Source organism: Drosophila bipectinata, chromosome 2L, assembly GCF_030179905.1.
Source record: "Drosophila bipectinata strain 14024-0381.07 chromosome 2L, DbipHiC1v2, whole genome shotgun sequence".
Classification (NCBI taxonomy): Eukaryota; Metazoa; Arthropoda; class Insecta; order Diptera; family Drosophilidae; genus Drosophila; species Drosophila bipectinata.
The window spans coordinates 1,414,643-1,430,821 of NC_091736.1; the positions used below are offsets into that span (position 1 = coordinate 1,414,643).

A 16,179-nucleotide genomic window follows, 5' to 3' on the forward strand; every position below is an offset into this window, starting at 1 on the left:
GAAAATATGTAGATAGTGGTTCCCGGGAAAAATTATAGTATAATGCATTCCATGGTCGAAATACATTACCATGGCTGCTGCAGTCTAACAATAAATAACAGCCTGGCTGCGAAAATTCTTCTTTCGAAATTAATGTACTTTAAAGGAGAAGGACAATTTAAGTCTCAACCACAATTAAGGTCAGGATGTAGCCCCCTAGTAGCCTATCAAGTGTCGTTGTTGAGGCCAGAGAGTGTTATCACAATGTTTTGACAACTTCCTCGACACATTTTGCATTTCAAGGCACCATTTCACCTGATTGTTGGCGACGGAAATATATTTCTTCTTATTCATATTTTCCCTTCATATTTTTTTCCACTTTCTCTGCTTTCTCTACTTTCTCCACTTTCACTGTCAGCCGCAAAACTTGTCGGGGAATCTTCACTTCGCCCTCTCAAAGCAGTTTATCAAACTTTTCTTTATGCTGTTGCGGCAATATTTGTGTTGGCCCGACTTTGGCCATTCAGTTTTTTATGCTTCTGATTTATGGCAGTTTTGTATTTTTTTACATTTTCGGCTTCTGGCCAACTGTATGTGCCGTAAACAAGTGCTAAGTGAAAAGCCAGAGACTCGAATGCCAGCCCATTAATTTCCGATAGTGGCCAGGACTCGTAATACGCCCATTAAAAGAAGATTTTCTTACAGCTCGCCGGATTTCCTCTCAATCGTTCGAGTAATCGAATATCCAAGATACACAAGCCCACGAGTGTGTGGCAGTCAGTTCGTTGCGCAACCACTCTTGTGGCATTTCCATTGAGCTTAGGAATATGCATAACATCAACTGTCAGAAGCAGCCTCAGACTTGCATCAATATCAGGCTCTTAAAGCTGCTTTATAGCTTCTAGGGCTGTGGAATGGATTCTCTAAAAGTATGAGCAGCAGCCAATAACAGGAGCTGGGATAGCTCACTTAATGCTAACCATTAGCCTAGTACCGGGTATCATATAGTCAACAATTTAAAAACCTTTAAAATAAGCCACAGCAACGAATTAAGCCTCTTAGAACCCACTCAGTATATAAAATATAGTCATGCCAGGGACTCGAAAGTAACACTTGTGTGGGTCTGGTTGGCAAACATCCGTAGTTAACATCCGCCTGCCAATAACCATTCACGATGCAGTCCTCTACTTTAGCTCATTAAGAGCGGACACAGGTGGCAGGCCATTCATTAAATGTTGGCCTCACTATAATTTCATGTGTGCAAATATGTTGCAAAAACATATACTATGTATGGTATGTAAGTATAAACTGGCATAGATGGGAGGACATGCGGAAGAGTCGTGTTGCAGGCTGTGGCACCTCACCTTGGATTCCATTCGAAAGGCTATACATTGCAACACTGCCAGCGGCACAACACTTCCTGTTTACATAAACAAACACGTCAATGTGACTGCCCCCTCGCTCGCTGCTTGTGGCAGCACTGCAGTTTTTCCGCAAACCTACATTAGCTCGACAAGGATTCAGGTTTCAATACAAAAGCCAGACATGGTAGGCGAAAAAGCTAAAAGCCAACAACGTTGCAATTAAATGCCTTGCATGGCTTTATAATTTGGAGACTAATAGTGTCGAATAGTTGTAGTAACCGGAGATATTATGTCGAATATCTAGCCACGCTCCTGTCATGCCCAGGCCTCTGGGACGCATTAATTATCCTTTGAGACCGCATCGATTTATCCTTGGATGGAGCGTGGATTAATTGCCAACGAAGGCGAAAAGGAAATATGGCACATCCACCCTCGATTTTATGTTATGTCTCTCAGCAAAAGTAAAAGTTATGTAATAATACAATTAAGCACTTTCATGCTGAACGCTGCGTTTGATTAACAGAAATTCCAAGTCAGCCAAGTGAAAGTCTTTCAGTTTCCCCCTCAACCCAGCTGGGAATGGGAATCCTCATCGTGGAGAATGCAATTTAATTAAAACAAACGAAATTTTTCTCTTATTTTTTTTCGATTTTTTCATCTTGTTTTTTTGTGCTCATCTAAAAGTGGAGTAGAAAAGTAGAAAACGTGATGCCTTTGGGGGCATATGCGAGAATTTCAACATTATCTAAAGCTTGGCAAGTAATTTGTCAGAATTTCTATTTATTTTCACTCTGGCAGCGAACTGGCAGCGAAATTGGAGCGCTGCTTATGGGAATTCCAGCCAAAAGCTTAAATACTTTTCACATAACTTGGACCTGATTAAATAGTGCTTTGGAAACAGTTAGCATACTTAAATCTTAACATTAGTATCTGCCGTTTGGCACATTAAAGAGCCGGGGATTGCATAAACACGTTTTAGGAATAAAATTAGCATTAATGCCGTGCTCTGTCATGTGCGGCCTGCTCTCGTCCTTGTCCACGCTTCATCAAATATCGCTCATACGCCCGATTGGTCTGTCCTCCGTGTTTGGCTGGGCGATGGACTGCCTGCCTGTGTGTTGGTGTGCTTATTTGTCTGGCGGCCACTTGAGCGAATTTATGGTGCACTTTTAGTACACAATTGCTCCACTATTGAGCCATTCCCCCGCAACGGCGTCGGTGTCGGCGTCGGCAGCAGCGCGATCTCCGCGCATAGCCATTAAATTTCAATTTCCATTTCAATTGCAACATTGTTGGGCAATTCATTCTGGGCTTTATGACCTGCAACGTGCTACGTGCTCTCCTAATTGCCGCACCAAAAAACTATTATCAAAGTTCCTTTTCTTCCTGCCAAAGTGGACTATAAATAAATACTCGAACTTTGAAACCCATCCAAAAGACTTGAATCTCAACTTTATCCTTGCTCTGGTTTTTTTAAGCCCTCCTTTTTATTATTATTTTAAATATTATCCGGCAGCAGAGAGTTGAAATGATTGAAGCAAATAGTTTTCATACAAGTTAAACGAAGTTTTTTACACACGCACCCGGCAGTGGAAAAAAAGGCGGAAACTAGGAAAAAGTTAAAACAAAAGTTGCCGCCAACTAAATGCCAAGGAAATAACATGCAAGGCTCAAGGAAAAGTGAATACTCTTTAGAGAAATTTTACCTTTGAATTTTAATAAAGGAATTTATGATAATAATACTCGAGAGAACCTTATTTAGAGAATTATAAGTAAAATATTATTTGAATTTTTTGAAATTTAAAAAAGTCATATTTTAAGTGTGTTGGTAATAAAGTACCCATCTCAGAACCCTAAACCCATCCTAACCTAATACAATAAAGGGGTATTTGCTTCTGGGTGGCAATGTCGGAAGTTCGGGTTAGGCCCTGGCACAGAGACTTGTGGCCGGAAGTCGGAGGGTGTGTGTCTATGTGGGTGTGTGGGCATTCTCGTGCTAGGAGCTGGTTGGATTATGGTGTAAGAGCTTTTTCAAGCAAATTGCCAATGTAAATGTTGCAGCAACCAGCAGAAGCGGCAACAACTAAATGCGGCCCCACAGCAGCTGTGTAAACAACGCCAATAACACTAACAACACAAGAACAGCAACACCAACAGAGCTGCAAGTAAAGTATTTGCCGATGACGTCAAAAGGCACGAACAGCATAAGCGCCCCACCCAAATGCATTTAGCTGGGTCCCTGGCACACTCGTGCCCCACTATTACCCCCGGCCCATGCATCTGACAACTCAACTCTAGTTAGTTGCAACTCAATTCAGAGAAACGGGAAACGGAAAACGGCAACGCAACCAAAATGGCCACAACGGCGTTTCCTGGTTGCCATTTTGCGTTTTGCGTTTTGCTGAGGCACGCGCGATTTGATTTGCTTTTATTGCTCTGCCCACTCTGACCAAAAGGATAAACTGCCTTCGACCGAGGGTTCACTGTGGGCCACAGTCCACAAAAATGGGCCATCCTTCCAGAACTTTCTGGGAATTAAAAGGAGAGCTGAAATAATTGACACAAATTCTGTTTCAGAAACTGAGCATTGATGAACAAAACTTAAACTTTAAAAGCAAATATTTAGACTTAAAATGTCTTTAAGGTTGAATATCTATAATTGTTGTTAAAGTCTTAAAAGTAAAATGGAACTAGAAAGAGACTGAGATCTTGTTTATTAATCAAAAGCCTGTTGGATGCTATTGTCGGAAGTAAACTTTAATAACTTAATATAAAATATCTTTTTACATACAATTTTTAGTTTATCATAATTAATTTATATAGTTTGACTGTGATTAAATTTAGTCAAAGAAACTAAATTGATAAAAGGCTTCTTTCGCTTTGTATGACAAACTCAAAGGAAATTATCTGCCTGCGAGTTATCAGAGCCTTTGGGACACCTCGGTGCTCAGGTTTCCATTTAGCTGACTCTGTATAGCTAGTATATCTCGGAAACTGAGATCGTCTTAGCCGCACCAAATTAGTGTCGCAGAAAAGTGATTTGTGAGCTCGAAACAGTGCCTTTGAAGAAGACGCCTTTCAGGCATTTATCCTTTATCCTTTGGCGTCTTGGCTCACACGGCGTATACTCAACGCCAGCCTAATTACTGTTTTAGGCACTCGTGTGTGAAAGGCAGCCAACTTACATACCTGTGTGCCTCTTGCTCCACTTACAGGATCAGACGACTTGCAACTGCAACTGCAACAGGAGCAAACAGACGCCACAATAGAACATACAAGAGCGGGGAAAGGGAGACGGCGGAAGAGCCTGAATGTGGTAGACGCGCTTCGGAGCTGTAGAGGAACGCCATCACATTGGATTACGCGCAGTTTTATCTTAGAGCGGTGCCAATTAGTGGCCAACAGCAGCAACTACAGCAGCAGCAGCAGCAACAACAGCACCAGCAGCTCGTGCAGCAGCAGTTGCTGGCCCAGCAGCAGCAGCAACTGCAAATCCAGCAGCTGCAGCAACAATTGCTGCTGCAGCGACTTGAGCGGGAGTTGCAGTTGCAACAACAACAGCATCAGCAGCAGCAGCAACAACAACAACAGCAGCAGCAGCAACAACATTTGCTACAACAGCAGCAACAGGAGCAACATCTGCAGCAACAGCAACTCCTCTACGCCCATCGGCAGAGCTACACGCCCATCAGGCAGCGTTGGCTGGCTGGCAGCCACTACGAGTACGTGGCCCCGTCCGCCCAGCAGCAGCAACAACAGCATATACAACAGCAACAACTAGCTCACCAGCAGCAACAGTACAGCTACTATTTCAGCCGCGGCAGCACCAGCACCGGCAGCGGCCTGGGTCTGGGACTGGGCCTGGGATTTGGTCTGGGCAGCGGCAACCTAGCCAGCTGGTACCACCTGCCCTCCACCTCGGCGCACATCTATATCGGCACCACCAGCAGCAGTAGCAGCGGAGTCGGTGGCACAGGCGCTACTGGTGGCTCCACCTATCCGTACTCCTACCGCAGTCTAGGCGGCTACTCCGGCGGCGGTTATCCGGCGGCGGCCCTCATCAACTTCGATGCCTCGCCGACGCCCCTGCTAGCCTCAGCGGGCAGTTCGCCAGGCTATCTGCCGCCACTACCCGTACCGGCGGTATTGCCGCCGCCGCCCCCGGCGCCGAGTGTAGCCACCGACTACTACTTCAGCAGCCGGAGCACCCGCACGGTACCACCTCCGCCGCCGGCACCACCCACTCCGGCTGCAGCGGCAGCAGCAGCGGTAAGAAAATTCAATTTCCTAATTCTAAGATGGTTTTGTTAATTTTTGTAGTTTTACTTGAAGTATTAAATAAAAAATAAATGTTTTATTGTTGAGTGTTTCTTAAAATTCCCTATAAGCATGCTGATTGTTTAGTCTTTTTTATTTATTTGTGTAAATAATCTAAGAAATATATTTTTATTTAAACTACTTGATGGGGTTATCTTACTATATAAGATGAGTTTAAAGTTTAAAGTTTAAATATAAATGTTGTAGAAATTGTTGTTAAAGTTTATTACTCAAATGTAGTGTTGCCTTAGCTTTGATGTTGTATTGTTGTCTGTTCTGTGCTGTCTTATTGAATAAAAAATTTAACAAAAAGTACATTTGTGTCTCTTATTGCTATTTAAATACTATATTATAATAATAAAGAATATACACATATATTTTATATATTTATATGGTTTGAAATTGAATTTAGTTCTTAGTCTTCTGCTTGGGATCTCAAAAGACTGTTTTAGTTAATTTTCATAAGTTTTCTTTTTGTACTAACGACTATACCTTCTATACTTCAATTTTTAAAAATATTATATGTTTGTGATGCTGTTTCTTGTGTGATTCTGTAAATGGTTGTGTTTTGGAAAGGGCTTAGAAAAACATTGAATAAAAAATGTTGATTACAACTTCCAGCTCTACCTTCTGATTTTGTCTTGTTTTTGATGGATTTTGACCCAAGTATCTATGTTTGTGTAATTAAACTGAATGTTGAAAAGCCCTTTAATCCCCAGAGAAACATGTCTAATGAACTCCTTCTATTGCCACCTCCAGGTAGCAGCAACAGCAGCAGCAGCGGCGGTCTCGACAGCAGCAAAAGCCGCGGCCAGACTATCGCCGTTCCAGGACTACAACGCGGCGCAGGAGCTGCAAACTGGCTATCACTATAAGGCCACGCCCCGCAGGCGGTACGACGCCTACGACAACTACGGCTATCTGCCGGGCTTCGCCAGCACCACCGAAGACGAGGAGGACCTGCTCGAGGAGTGTCTGCCGCAGGCGCTGCTATCCACCGACTGCTCCAGTCTCGAGGAACTGCGCTTCTTCCATCTGCAAGAGGAGGACGACGAGGACGAAGTTGAGGACGACGAGGTGGCCACGCAGCTGGCGCACATACTTGATTTGCCCGATTTTCTTCATCCCTACGGCGACAGCGGCCGGGCCAGCCTGCACAGCCACAAGACGCCGCCGCAACACGAGTTCCAGGCCCAGGAGCACGGCTCAGCGGCAACGGGGGGAGGAGCCGGAGGTACAGCATCGGGAGGCGAAGTGGGAGGCGGTGGCCAGTCGCTGCGTGGCTCCGAGGAGCTGCGCTACCAGTCGTACCAGTACGAAAACCAACATCAGCAACAGCAACACCATCAGCAGCAACACCATCGCCAGCAACAGCAATCGTACTACCCGGAGCAACAGACTCCGCACCAGCAACACCAGCAGCAGCAGGCTTACCACTCCTACCAGTATCCTTCGCAGGACAGCTGTGAAGGCTTCAATCACTTCGCCACCAACGCGGGCAGTTGCCTGGGCAATCAGAGAATGATGGTGAGCAAATTGTGGAACAGCTGCTTCCCGGAGTTCACCCCGGACCATGTGCACCGCCACAACTTCTATCTGTGTCAGGTGAGTCTTGGAGTCCCTCTGGCATTCGTTGCCTTACTAACAGTACTCATCAATCCCCTAGTGGCAGCGCAACACCCAGGTGCGTATTGTGTACCTGTTCTACCGCTGGATCACGGCCATCACCTGCCTGGCGGCACTGGTCTGCTCCTTGCTGGACATCGGGCGCACGGAGGAGCACTTCGAGCACCACTACGCCAAGTGGTGGATCTACTTGACCCACTGGGGCCTGCTCTTCTGCACCGTGCAGGCCTGGCTGGCCGCCTGGATAGTCACTCAGGGAATGATGGTGGAGCGGGAGGACTTTGAGATCGTGCGCCAGGCGAAGAAGAGCCGACTGCACCACCTCTACTGGGTGCTATATACCTGTGCCACGGTCTATGCGTTCATTGTCACCATGTGCTATTGGCTCCTTGTCCACAACCCAGGTGAGTTCCTTGTAGCTATAGTTCCTGCCTGTCTGATAGAAACAAAAGCTTCTTGTGAAAAACTGCATTATTTTGAAAAGACTGATGGAACATCTTTGAGGGCTTTACGTTTTCTATACAATAAGTCACAATTTTTACAGACTTACAAACTTACAAATTTTGACAAATAAGGATAATGATATTTAAGAAGGGCTTTTCGCAAATCGTAACATGACAGCTTTAAATATAGGTATTATTGCAAAAGAATACCAGCCCCGAATTGCAAATAGATCATCTCCCATCAGGGGTTTTCCAAGGTTTCGTCGGAGAGGTGGTAGAGGTAGACCAAAGCCCAAACAGTAATCGCATAGTTGGTGTACATCTTGGCCGCCGCCTCCAGGTACTGGTGCGTCATGTAGGCCTCCCGCATGTGGGACACGAAGAGCTTCTGCGAGTTGTACATGGCCCAGGGACCGAACAGGACCAGGCAGAAGCTGAGGGGCACGTAGTAGTGCATTTTCAGGCGTATGAATAGCGCCACACCGGATGTAATCACCACTACAATGCTGGCCACGATGAGGATCCAGAGGTTGGCGGTCAGCATGCTAGGCACCCATATTCCCAGGAGGGTGTAGTAGGCCACAACGACGAAGCCGAACAGCATAAACGGCCAGGTGAGATCCAGCTCGATGAGACGCAGGCACATCACCAGCAAGGTCAGGCTCTCGAAGGCGCTGGCGAAGACGATCCAGTTGAGCGGAAAGGTGAACTGCAGCCGCCGGAAGCCGATGAAGGCCAGTATCAGGTTGATCCAGGACAGGAGCAAGAGGATCACGGACATACTGCGCTCCTCATGGGTGAATTGGGGACGCCAGCGATACGTCGTGAACACCCACTGGAGCGAGCCGAGGGCCATCTGGATGCCAAGCAATACGAACACAATACACCGGAAATAGAGGGCGGAACGCTTCCGGTACAATATGGGATGTGTGAAGGAGGTGGCTTGATCCGCGCGCACCGGATACGAGACCTTGTCCTCGGAGATGTGGCTCCACGTGTGCCACGAGTCGTCGCCATGTCGGCTCACAAAGGATTCAAAGGATGGATAGGAATATGTTCTCACGCTGAGATTCGGGGCTGATCTCGATCTGGTAATACCTAACATAATAGCTGTCACGCCGAGCTCGAATAGTGACACTGACAAAAAATATAAATATACGAAAAAATTATTCATATGTATACGCTCGCACCAACACTGACCCTTCCATAACCACATCGATCCACATCGATGAGTGATCGTCCTGGCACTGACGTCGACCGGCTTCGGCTCAAGGTGTGTATTTGGATCTATGGAATTTCTCTGGTGTTCACTTTCCTGACCCTGCTGCTGCTGCTTCTGCCTGCTCTACTGCCCCATCATGACTTGGTGCCGAACTGTAGAGCTGCCTACTGCTCTTTCATTTGCGGCCTGCTCATCCTGATCCTTTATGTCTGCGTGGATTGGATGCGCTTCAAGATCCCGTTCAACTGGATCGCCTCCTGCGTCACAGCCGCCTGCCTGGCTCTGGGTACAGTCTCAGTTCTACCCGAGCAGACGGTGTTACGTACGTTGCTCTTGACCGTGGAGATCCTGTTCATGGTGTCCTTCTTCCTGATGCTCGCCTACTGGCAGCTGCCGGGCTGCCCGCCTCTCGGCTACTTGCTGCTCGTATGGTACATATATGCGGTCTGCGCCTGGTTCCTCTGCTCCGTCCTGGTTAGCCTTATTGAGACAGAGCCTGCCTCCCACTTCCTGGTACACTTTGCCCTTTGGCAGATGGCCTGTCCCGTAATCCTGTTCCAGGGCCAAGTAATCTACGGCTACTACGATAACTTCCCACCACTTCTGGATAAGCCGCTCTGTGCGCTGATGCTCCTCGTAGACTTTCTGGGTTGCTACGCCTTCCTGGACGGCGCTGACCACATTTCCAACGCCATCCTTTACTCTGTTAACCCATCCTCAACCCGATTCTTCAGTCGAGTCCTAAAGAGCCAAATGGACATCTGAAAAGGACATGGGACTTTCACGTGCACTCGCCAAAATTTACCAACAATTGGTCTCCCAAATAAAAATGTAACCTTTGAATTGTAAAAATACCAAGTATCGTCAAAATATTAAGTGGTTTCTAGGAATGTTTATAAATTTCTAAAGATTGTTAAATATAGGAAAATTTAAAGCGTTTAAAATAATTGTGACATCATGAAATTTTTATTATTTTTGCCTTTATTTCAGAAATCCACAAGATTGATGCTTTGAATATTATGGTCCATGTGCTCAACTCTATTATAATGCTCATTGACTTGGCCATTGTGGGGCATCCGATTAAGATGAGCCACGCCTACTTTACAACTGGAATTGGTCTGGCTTATGCCATATTTACGGGAATTTATTTTTTGGCTGGAGGCACTGACAGGTAAGTAACCTAAAATAAAGGAAATAAAAATAAAAAGCTTACTGAGACAGTAGGCGAAACGTATACAGTACCCTTGATGTTAAATGTGGGCCATCTAGGGAAAGGGGCTTTCCGTATATCAAGGGATCCCATCACGAAAAAGGAACAAAAAATCTAAAAATAGTTTGTCTAATGATTTTGATGCAGAATGGTGGCAAATCGATCTAGAAATCGTTTAAGGTACTCCGCTTGAGAATCGGATAAGAATTGGGAAAGATATAGCCATCACTGTGGACCCTATAGGGGAAAACCCCATTTTCAAGGGATTCATCACGAAAAATGGACAAAAAATTTAAAAAATATTTTGTCTTAGGATTTTGATGCAGAATGATGGCAAATCGATCTAGAAATCGTTTAAGGTACTCCGCTTGAGAATCGGATAAGAATTGGGAAAGATATAACCATCACTGTGGTCCCTATAAGGGAAAACCCCATTTTCAAGGGATCCCTCACGAAAAATGGACAAAAAATTTAAAAAATATTTTGTCTCAGGATTTTGATGCAGAATGGTGGCAAATCGGTCTAGAAATCGTTTAAGGTACTCCGCTTGAGAATCGGATAAGAATTGGGAAAGATATAACCATCACTGTGGTCCCTATAAGGGAAGACACCATTTTCAAGGGATCCCTCACGAAAAATGGACAAAAAATTTAAAAAATATTTTGTCTCAGGATTTTGATGCAGAATGGTGGCAAATCGATCTAGAAATCGTTTAAGGTACTCCGCTTGAGAATCGGATAAGAATTGGGAAAGATATAGCCATCACTGTGGACCCCATAGGGGAAACCCCCATTTTCAAGGGATCCCTCACGAAAAATGGACAAAAAATTTAAAAAATATTTTGTCTTAGGATTTTGATGCAGAATGATGGCAAATCGATCTAGAAATCGTTTAAGGTACTCCGCTTGAGAATCGGATAAGAATTGGGAAAGATATAGCCATCACTGTGGTCCCTATAAGGAAAAAGCCCATTTTCAAGGGATCCCTCACGAAAAATGGACAAAAAATTTAAAAAATATTTTGTCTTAGGATTTTGATGCAGAATGATGGCAAATCGATCTAGAAATCGTTTAAGGTACTCCGCTTGAGAATCGGATAAGAATTGGGAAAGATATAGCCATCACTGTGGTCCCTATAAGGAAAAAGCCCATTTTCAAGGGATCCCTCACGAAAAATGGACAAAAAATTTAAAAAATATTTTGTCTCAGGATTTTGATGCAGAATGGTGGCAAATCGTTCTAGAAATCGTTTAAGGTACTCCGCTTGAGAATCGGATAAGAATTGGGAAAGATATAACCATCACTGTGGTCCCTATAAGGGAAAACCCCATTTTCAAGGGATCCCTCACGAAAAATGGACAAAAAATTTAAAAAATATTTTGTCTCAGGATTTTGATGCAGAATGGTGGCAAATCGGTCTAGAAATCGTTTAAGGTACTCCGCTTGAGAATCGGATGAGAATTGGGGAAGATATAGCCATCACTGTGTACCCTATAGGGGAAAACCCCATTTTCAAGGGATCCCTCACGAAAAATGGACAAAAAATTTAAAAAATAGTTTGTCTCAGGATTTTGATGCAGAATGGTGGCAAATCGATCTAGAAATCGTTTAAGGTACTCCGCTTGAGAATCGGATAAGAATTGGGAAAGATATAGCCATCACTGTGGACCCCATAGGGGAAACCCCCATTTTCAAGGGATTCCTCACGAAAAATGGACAAAAAATTTAAAAAATATTTTGTCTAAGGATTTTGATGCAGAATGGTGGCAAATTGATCTAGAAATCGTTTAAGGTACTCCGCTTGAGAATCGGATGGGAATTGGGGAAGATATAGCCATCACTGTGGACCCTATAAGGAAAAACCCCATTTTCTAGGGATCCCTCACGAAAAATGGGCAAAAAATTTAAAAAATATTTTGTCTAAGGATTTTGATGCAGAATGGTGGCAAATTGATCTAGAAATCGTTTAAGGTACTCCGCTTGAGAATCGGATGGGAATTGGGGAAGATATAGCCATCACTGTGGACCCTATAAGGAAAAACCCCATTTTCTAGGGATCCCTCACGAAAAATGGGCAAAAAATTTAAAAAATATTTTGTCTAAGGATTTTGATGCAGAATGGTGGAGAATCTATCTAGAAATCGTTTAAGGTATTCCGCTCAATAATCTGATAATTATTGGCGCAGATATACCCCTTTAGTCAGCCATATCAGAAAATGGATGGGCTTTGCCCGGGTCCATATTGTCTTTTCCTTGTAATATATATTATAAATGATTAATTTCCTAAAAATTATATTAATTTTCGATCACTTGCAGAAAAAACCAAACCGCCATCTATCCGATGATGGATTGGACCAAGCCGGGCAAGGCGATCATTGTGACGGCCTGCGCCATAATCTTCACCTTCTTTGTCCACTTCTGCTGCTACCTTCTGTACCGCGGCCGCGTCTGGCTCTTCACCAAGCTGTGCATCCGTGGACGGCACAACAGGGACGGGGAAATGGGCGAGGGTCTCAACGACGACTCCGGATCGCGGATGGGTGGAGGCGGTGGCATTATGGGCTCCGGTGGCGGTGGCGGCGGGGCAGCTGGTGGCTCGGTGGGTGCCGCTGGCGCTTTGGGCAGCAGCCAGGAGTACGCCCATCAGCAGCAATACCCCATTGCCCACACGGAGCAGCCGCGGGCGGGCAGCAACCAACAGCAGCAGCAGCAACCGCCGGGCAGCTACCAGCTGCCGCCGCAATATTCCGGGTATCTGCAACAGCCTGTGGTCGCCGGAGTGAATGTGGGCGTGATAAGCGCCGAGGGCGTGTACCAGCCGATTGGTACGGACACTGGACGCACCAGCGGAGGTGGCAGTGGCAGTGGCGATGGCAAGCACAAGTCTTCCTCGGGTAGTGGACAGGGAGCCGGATCGGGATCTGGTTCGGGCTCGGCCTTGACGCGCACCGTGGCCCATTTGGAGGCGTCGCAGCGGGAGCAGTTCCTCAACCCCAACAAGATCGTCGAGTACAAGATGTAAAGGCGTTGCACCCGGCACCGGTATACGTTCCACTTGTCCATGAAGTTTCTGGAGAAGCACTGTGCCCAGTGCGAGGCGACGCGCAGCGCCATTAGCGAGGAGCAGCGCCACCTCCGCGCCTGAGTCCAGTGGTTAGAGTTTTAGAATTGCTTTTGGGAGGGGCGTCTCGTGGCGCCTCTCCGAATATGTGTCTCTGCCAGGACGAATCGATTGGTTGGATCGATTCGGATCAGTATTGCACTTGGTAATGATAATTTTTTTTGTGCGTTGGCAAAGTAGTTTGTAACCGTAGTTTCGTAATTTTGTAAAAGCTTTGCCAATTTTTGTACGTGTGTAGATGCTTCTCGTTGTCAGTGTGCTGGCGCGCACTTGTAGCATAAAATAAGTTTAGAAAGATTAGAAAAGTTCCTTTTTAACAAGGCATTACCGACTACCGTTGAGTATAGCCAACTGTAGTCCTTTTTGGCAAGTCCTTTCGAGAATTTTAAAACGTTTTAATGGACTAAGTTGAACCACAACAAGTATTAACACTCGCAATAGTTTATTTGAAGCTCAGTTTTTAGTCTCGTCTTAACGCAATTGTGTTCAAAAAACCGTTCAAGTTATTTTCGGCCCATTACGAACAGCAACAGCAACAAGCTATAGAAAAAAAAAACATACTGCCTAAAATGATTTAATTTAAGTATTTTTTACATAGCTAATTTACCATTAATCCCATTAAATTTTAAATATCGGTGCAGGTGTAAGGCCAACCATCCAAGGCCCAACCTTCCAAGGGGCAGTACTTCCAACTCCAAAAACTAGGAACACTTGGATGGGATTGCTCCTGGACTGTTGGGCCTTGGTGGGACTTGGCAAACTAAATTGGCAGTTTTTATGATGAAGCTTGAAAGCACTAAACCAAATATAGAGAAAAGCATTAATTTTAGGATATGCTTGGCATTGATTTGCTTAGTAATTAGTGTATTGATATAATATAATACTTTTATTTGTACGGATATTTTCCCCCAGCGGAATGCTCCTGGAACACTCTAATAAACATTATTCTACAAAGCACGACCTTATATTACAAATAATATCCGAATTAAAGATTTTAGCATATTATCTTCGAAAGTATATGGCTGAAATGATTACTTTTTGCTCAAAACCAAATGGCCCGAAGGCCATTCTACCCCTTGACCCGAAAAAGGCTCAGATGTTTTCCTTTTGTTGGTTTCTGCATGTGACTGGGACAGCTACCACAATTAATTACTATGGATTAGATTATAAAGCAAGCTTAAATAAAATATACATGCCTATGTGTATTTATATGTATGTAAATAGTTGTTTTCGTCTATGTTGATCGAATTCTATCTATATTCAAAGGCATAAGCAAACCAGTTAAGGAAATAGTTCAACAATGGTAATGGTATAGACATCTTGAAAGAAAAAACTAACAAAAATCAGAAGCCATATAAGAATAAAAACCAAAAACCAAATGCAATGAATAAAACTCGTCAAGAGGAATGTGTTAACAAAAAAGCTAAACAAAATATCCAAAAATATTTAATGAAATATACAGAAACAAGTGCAACTAGCATGCCCTAACTAGACCTATACATTCATCCATACAACACTTGCATTATTGAGAACACTTTAAGATCCATTGATTTTTTATAGATTTACATGAAACTCACCCGACGTAGAACAGATTAAAAGCAGGCCTTTATTTCACCATTTCTATATGATTTGATTCGAGTTCTTTTAGAGAAATTTTACCAGTTTTGGTTGGGAAACTGAAAATGAGCATCGTTTTTGAGTCAGTTTCGCATGAATCTCCCGATTTGTTTTTTCGAAATTTAGCATAAATGTATAAATGAATGTTTATATAGACTGAATATTATTAAAATAAATGAGAAAACGATAAATATATGACAAAGAAAGTATTTAACATCTAACAGAAAATGATTAAACCTTTTTGGAATTGTAAAAATATAAACCAAAACCAAATAATGCAAGAGTTCATATTAACCACTATATAAAAACTAAAATAAAAAATTAAAAAAGCAGTAAACACATATCAACAATTAGACAAAATCACCCAAAAAACCAAAGTCATTCTAGTAAATGAAAAAAAAAGAAAACCAAATGTTTCAAAATCAAATCAAAGTTGACCTCATCAAGAACCACACTGAACAAAAAACCAAGTAAGGAACAAAACTTGCATCAAGAAATATGAATAAATGTTAAACAATCATTACAAAGTATATGTGTATATGCAGAATACTATATTTAAAAAAAGAGAGAACAAAAATATTAAAATATTATATTTTGTAGATTTTTAGTAACCTAGAAGAGATCGATTACAAGAACATAAAACCAAAGTCTCAACATAGATGCATATATATACAAAAAAAAAACAAAAAAAAAATCAAAGATATGTATCCCAACTATATACATCCCTCATACCTATAGACATACCTATGCGTAGCCCAGCATTGTGTACCCGAGAGTTGGTAATTAGAGTTGAAATTGTTGATTGAACAAATATGGAAATGGAAAAGCTTTAAGAAAACCCAATCGATTGGACGATAACCTTTATACACTGCAACGTGTTGGCAGTGTAGTTGCTCAGTCGAGTTTTTAGCAAGGAGTTGGCTCAACAGGTCCTAGATCCCATGACAAGCTCAACAAAATTCAGTATACAACAGAAATCAAAATGTTATTTTACAAAGGCACCCCAATAAAAAACAAATAAGAAACCAAATATATAAAAAACTGCATGTGTTGTTGACGAAATTAAATTTCAATGTAATTGTGAAATTTGAATAGAATTATAAACAACAGGCAAACTTGTTTACTTCAAAAGTATTTCTGCGCATTTAAGCAAAACCGTAAAACATTGCTGCATCCAAAGTTTTACGAAAACATTAATTGAAAAAGGGGATTCCCATGAATCCAAGCAAGAAGAAAGGGTTCAGAGATCATGCGAGTGTAAGAGCAAAAAATGGCAAGCAT

At 43.3% G+C, this 16,179-nt stretch overlaps 3 protein-coding genes across 3 annotated transcripts; 2 read left to right on the top strand and 1 right to left on the bottom strand.

Annotated features, from left to right (window-relative positions):
* Window positions 1-3,430: 3,430 nt before the first annotated feature.
* Window positions 3,431-15,676, top strand: hbt (headbutt). The gene is made up of 6 exons (XM_043212752.2): window positions 3,431-3,508; window positions 4,683-5,612; window positions 6,420-7,265; window positions 7,327-7,690; window positions 9,942-10,122; window positions 12,477-15,676. The coding sequence occupies exons 1-6, from the start codon at window positions 3,431-3,433 to the stop codon at window positions 13,180-13,182; spliced, it is 3,105 nt and encodes a 1,034-aa protein (XP_043068687.1). The 3' UTR covers window positions 13,183-15,676.
* Window positions 7,971-8,834, bottom strand: LOC108131240 (uncharacterized). Its single transcript, XM_043212730.2, has one exon. The coding sequence runs from the start codon at window positions 8,832-8,834 to the stop codon at window positions 7,971-7,973; it is 864 nt and encodes a 287-aa protein (XP_043068665.2).
* On the top strand, window positions 8,958-9,716 carry LOC108131239 (uncharacterized). Its single transcript, XM_017250025.3, has one exon. The coding sequence runs from the start codon at window positions 8,958-8,960 to the stop codon at window positions 9,714-9,716; it is 759 nt and encodes a 252-aa protein (XP_017105514.2).
* Window positions 15,677-16,179: the final 503 nt, after the last annotated feature.